Genomic DNA, 5,365 nt, shown 5'->3' on the forward strand with positions numbered 1-5,365 from the left:
GGCTGATACTTCCTCTCCTGATGAGACACCTGAAGTTTCCCTGACTTCTGCTGGATCCTCATGACTCTGTCTGACTGGGGTTGAGCTACTACTCTGTGGCTCACCACTTGTTGACCCTCTAACTGTCTCTCCTCCCACTGCTTACTGACTCTCTACGTCTAGCAGCTAATCTTTGTGATCTTCTTTCTCCTTGAGGCCCGCACTGCTGTCTCTCCTCTTGTCGGGAGGCGTTGCCGTCCCGTTCTGGTTCTTGTCGATGCTGTTGTCTATCTTCCAGTTGGGAGGCGTTGCCGTCCCTTTCTGGTTCCTGTCGGCTTCGTGCTCTGCAGCAATGGTTGAGATGAAACCAAAATCTCTTACTCTCTACTTTTAGTGCAGTTGGTGTGGCTAGGATCACCTTAAACGGTCCTTCTCGCCTTGGCTGATCCCACTTTCGTTTGAATACTTTCACGTAGACCCAATCACCAGGCTCGACTGTCCTCAGTTGTTCTGGGATTTCCACGTCCTTGCTCTCAGCCGCAGTTTTTATCTGTTGAAACATAACCCTGTGTATTTGAGTTAGATGTTGCAGATAACATGTTAGTTCTCTTTCACATTGTTCAAGTGGTGGCCCTTCATATGGCCCCCTACGATAGGGAACCGGCATCGGTCTCCCTGTAAGCGCTTCATGCGGTGTTAGATGCGTTAGTGTGTTAGCTTGTGTTCGCATAGACATTAATGCCAACGGCAAAGCATCCACCCAGTTAACCTTGTACTGGCTATCTGCCATAATTTTCCTAAGCTTCGTCTTTAAGGTACCATTTGCCCTTTCCACAGCCCCCTGAGACTGTGGATGGTACACACACCCAAACTTTTGTTTGATCCCTAACATCTTTAAGGCTATTTTGAGTGTCTCTGCTACAAATGACGGCCCATTATCAGAACTGATAGTGTCTGGTATTCCAAATCTCGGAAAAACCTCTTTGCACAAGAACTTAGCTACAGATCTACAGTCTGGACCTTTCGTCGGGATCGCTTCTATCCATCTGCTGAATCTGTCGATTACCACCAGGATGTATCTGAACCCTTTCACTCGTTCTGTCATATCTATGAAATCTAACATTAAGTGGCGAAACGGTCCTTCTGGTGGCGGGATGTGTGCTATTGGTGCTGAAAATGCTTTCCTTACATTATGCTGTGCACACACCTCACATTCATGCAATGTTCTATCCACCATAGCCGCTAAATATGGCGACCACCATACCTTCTGAAGCCTTCTCAATACCTCTCCCCTTGCACAATGGTCCCGGCCGTGAGCATCACGAATTGCGATTTGTATCAGTGATGTGGGGAGAACAAAGTGGCCTTGTGTACTGCGCCATAGCCCCTGTGAGGGACCCTCATCTGTTGTTTTAACCGCCCCCCTTTGAAGCCATGCAGAGTGTGCATATGGACCTGACTGCTGTTGTGCTGCAATAAGGGATGCTAAGTTTGTTAAGGGTTCACAATCTTCTGCCACTAGCTGTGGTCCCATACATGTGGATGTAGCTATACGTTTTGCAGCCTCGTCTGCCAAGTTGTTACCCTTGGCAATCAATGAGTTTGTTTTTTGGTGTGCTGCACATTTGATGATGGCTAGTGCCTTAGGGTGATGTATAGCTTCCAGCAGAGCAGATATAGCCTCCCCATGGGTTACTGGGGAGCCATCTGTTCTCAAAAAACCTCTTTGTTTCCAAATAACTCCATGAACATGGCATACTGCGTATGCATACTGTGAGTCTGTATAAACATTCAGCGTTTTGTCTGCAGCCAAATGACATGCCGCAGTCAAAGCCTTAATTTCTGCCAATTGTGCTGAACAAGGCTGAGGCAATTTCAATGTTTGTACTTCCGTAAAGGTATCATCGGGATGCAACTGTATTATAGCATATCCAGCGTGGTTTCCTGTAGCATCCCTGAAACAAGAACCATCTACAAAAAGTGTAAGTTCTGCAATTATAGGCTGGTTATGCAGGTCCTGACGAGGACGTAGGAACACATCTGTAGACTGGACGCAATCATGTGGTGTGCCTTCTATAGGCAGCATCATGCGTGTGGCTGGATTAACTATAGTGCATCGTTGAACTGTGAGTTCAGGGGCTGAGAGGATTACCTCATAGCCTGTTCGTCTTGCTTGTGTTAACACAAATCTGGGGCTCGTGATCAAAGCGTGCAGCTGATGAGATGTGTACAAAATGGTTGGATGGCCCATTGTGATAGCTGATGCCTTCTGAAAGGCAAAGGCAGCTGCTGCTAGCCCCTGATAGCAGGGTGGCAGACCTGTTTCAATGTTGTCCAATTTGGTACTATAGTATGCTAGTGGTTGCTTACCTGTTGGCGTATCCTGCATTAGTACCGCACATGCATAGCCTGCTTTTTCTGCAACATATAAATGAAAAACATTAGCATAGTTAGGATTACCTAACACTGGTGCTTGTTGCAGGTCATGTTTTAAAGCCAAAAATGCGCCCTTCAGCAGTCCATTGCAACTCAGCTGAGCCATTTGTTTGTCCTGCAGCACGAATTAGGCCACGTAGTGGGGCTGTTTTTATAGCATAATCGCAGATCCACAGTCGACTAAATCCAGTCATTCCCAGGAATGACAGCATGTGGCCCACTGTCTGAGGTTTTGGAGCTTTTGATACTGCCTCAATTTGTGAGGGAGCGATTGCTCGTTTATTGCCACATAACTGTCTTCCTAAATACTCTACCTGTGTTTGGCAAAACTGCAATTTGTCTTTGCTTACCTTATGTCCCCCTCTTGCTAGAGCCTGTAGAACTGAGAGTGAGTCCTGTACACATTGTTCTTTTGTTAGACTACAAACCAGCAGATCATCTACATACTGTAGCACTGTGCTAGTTACATTTAGATGTTGCAAATCATTGGCTAGAACTCTGTTAAAAATTGATGGGCTGTCCACGTAGCCTTGCGCAAGACGTGTATAAGTGTACTGCTGGTTTTTATATGTAAAGGCAAACAAGTATTGTGAGTCTAGATGCAATGGTACACTAAAGAATGCTGAACATAGATCAATGACTGTGTACCAGCAGGCATCATGAGGAATATTAGATAACAGCGTGTGTGGGTCTGGGACCACTGGCGTTTCTGCATCTACAATAGCGTTAATGGCACGCAAATCATGTACCAATCGATAATCATTTGAGTGTGGTTTCTTGATAGGAAAAATTGGTGTGTTGCACGGACTTTTTGTTGGTTTTAGCACGCCTGCTGCTACCAAGCCCTTGATGGTGGGTTCTATACCTGCTATTTGATGGGGCTTTAACGGGTATTGTTTTTTATACGGCAGTATGATGCCCTGTTTTGTTTTAATTTGGACCGGCTGTGCTGACCTAACCAGCCCTACATCTGTTTTATGTTGTGACCACAGCCCCTGGGGTATCTGTAGTAATAGCACACTGTGTTCTTCTGAGAGTGGCGCTTGAGTAGGAGATCTCTGGCTGAGCAACACTTGGATCCCAGTGCCTTCATCATACGTTCGTAGGGATATTTTCAGATATTGTCCACTGGCAGAGGACTGCACATGGTCTTTTTGAGTTGGTTTCCATGTTGTTATTTGTAAGGCTTTCTTCACCATAGGTCCCATGTCCTTAGCCTTTTTTCCAACTGCAACCATGAGAGTGACATGTGGGGTGGAGTTGGCCACTTGGAACCAATGGCGCAATTCTGGTGGCAGGATGACTGCTGCTGCAGCTCCTTGTGGTCCTACATAGAGGTCCTGACATACCATGGAGAATATTTTTCCCCCCACCAGCTCTTTCCAACATTCTCTGTAATCCGTGTGTTGTTGGGTTTCATCATACAGCATAGTACAGTGCAGTGGTGGTTGTGGTTCAGATGCAGAGGGCAGCTCTCTTTGTACCCACGCTTTCCAGGTGTTCCACTGGTGTATTAGCTCTGAGTTGGGCGGCCATTGTATCCAATATACTGCAGGCTGAACATGAGTAGTTGGTTTTTCAAATTCCTTTAGCCCTTGGACTGTCATCATGCTTGAAACACTGTCTTTTAAGTCCAATTTGAGACCTGTGTGGGTGCAGGTAATAGTTGCCTTTAGTGGGCACAGGATGTCTCGTCCCAATAGGTTGATAGGGGTGTTTTCTGAATAGAGTAGGGGTGCCGTTATTGATTTTCCTGATACTATCATATGCACCGGTCGTGTTAGGGGAATTATTTGGGTTGTCCCAGAGAAGCCTACAGTTTGGATGGATTGTCCTGAGAGGGGAAGTGAGGAACCTTCGCTGCCTATACAGGAGTATGTGGCTCCTGTGTCCACCATAAAGGTGTATTTTCGACTCTGTATTTCAACGGCAATAGTGGGTTCTTCTTGTGGTTGTGTTGAGATGACCGGTGTCATGTGTGTCCCCTCTGGCTTCTCTAGGCGCCCCTATTGCCAATCTTTGGCTGGCCCCACCCATGGATTGGTGGGGCAGTCCCTTTGGCGGTGTCCTTTCTGGTCACACCCCCAACACAACATTTCTTCATCTTGGTTTGAGTTGGACTGGTTTTTGGACTGTGTTTGTCTGTTCATCTGTGGATTTTGTCCTCTTCCTCTCCCAGGGCGATAGTTTCCTCCCCTTGACCTCGGCTGTCCTCTATAGGGGGGCCCTTGATTTACCTGAGGCTGGTTAACATGCACATGAATAGGTGGTAGGGAAGCAGGTGGCGTCACAGGTGTGACTTCAGGCTGTGCTTGGGGCTGTTTGGGTGTCTGGGGTGTTGCAGACTGTGGAGCTAGAGGTTGTTCCACTGCCACTACTGGAGCCTGTATTTTTGTTTTTTCCTTTTTTTGTTTGGAGTGTAGATCATTCAATTGGAGCTGGGTGAGCTTACTAGCCAGGTTTTTATTTACCTCCGCTTCTTTCTGTTTTTCTTTTCTCACATTTTCCACATGATGTACAAGATGTTCAGAAAACAGAGGCCAGTCCATTTTCATCAGCCCTACTACATTATCCAAGCGCTTTTGCACTTCTTGAGGCATGGCTTTCTTTGCCATGACCTTGAACAGGCTTTCAGTTGTGCTGTTCTCGTTCCATGCTCCACCAGTTTCCTCCCTCCATTTATTTTGAAAAGACCTTAGGAATTTTGCAGGACACTCTTCATCCCTTAGTCTTTTTCCCTCCAATTTAGATGGGTCCATCTTTTCAGGGTATTGTTTCCTCAGCTGGGCCCATATTCGGCTCCGATATCCATTAAATCCTAATGGATCGTGGCTGTTTCCTAGCAGCACCGCCGGCATGTGTGCTCCCTTAAAAACTTCTTCTGTAGCAGCAGTTCCTGCCATGTGCATGAGCAATGCTTTGATGTCACCCAAAGCCAAAGTGACTCCTG

General features: G+C 46.5%; 1 protein-coding gene across 1 annotated transcript; it reads right to left on the bottom strand.

Moving 5' to 3' along the window:
- Positions 1–1,699: 1,699 nt before the first annotated feature.
- On the bottom strand, positions 1,700–3,860 carry LOC121891863. Its single transcript, XM_042404509.1, has 2 exons — positions 2,766–3,860; positions 1,700–2,397 (listed from the first exon to the last, which is right to left on the bottom strand). The coding sequence occupies exons 1-2, from the start codon at positions 3,843–3,845 to the stop codon at positions 2,368–2,370; spliced, it is 1,110 nt and encodes a 369-aa protein (XP_042260443.1). The 5' UTR covers positions 3,846–3,860; the 3' UTR covers positions 1,700–2,367.
- Between the last annotated feature and the right edge of the window lie 1,505 nt (positions 3,861–5,365).

The sequence above is a fragment of the Thunnus maccoyii genome, chromosome 24 (genome assembly GCF_910596095.1).
Source record: "Thunnus maccoyii chromosome 24, fThuMac1.1, whole genome shotgun sequence".
NCBI lineage: Eukaryota > Metazoa > Chordata > Actinopteri > Scombriformes > Scombridae > Thunnus > Thunnus maccoyii.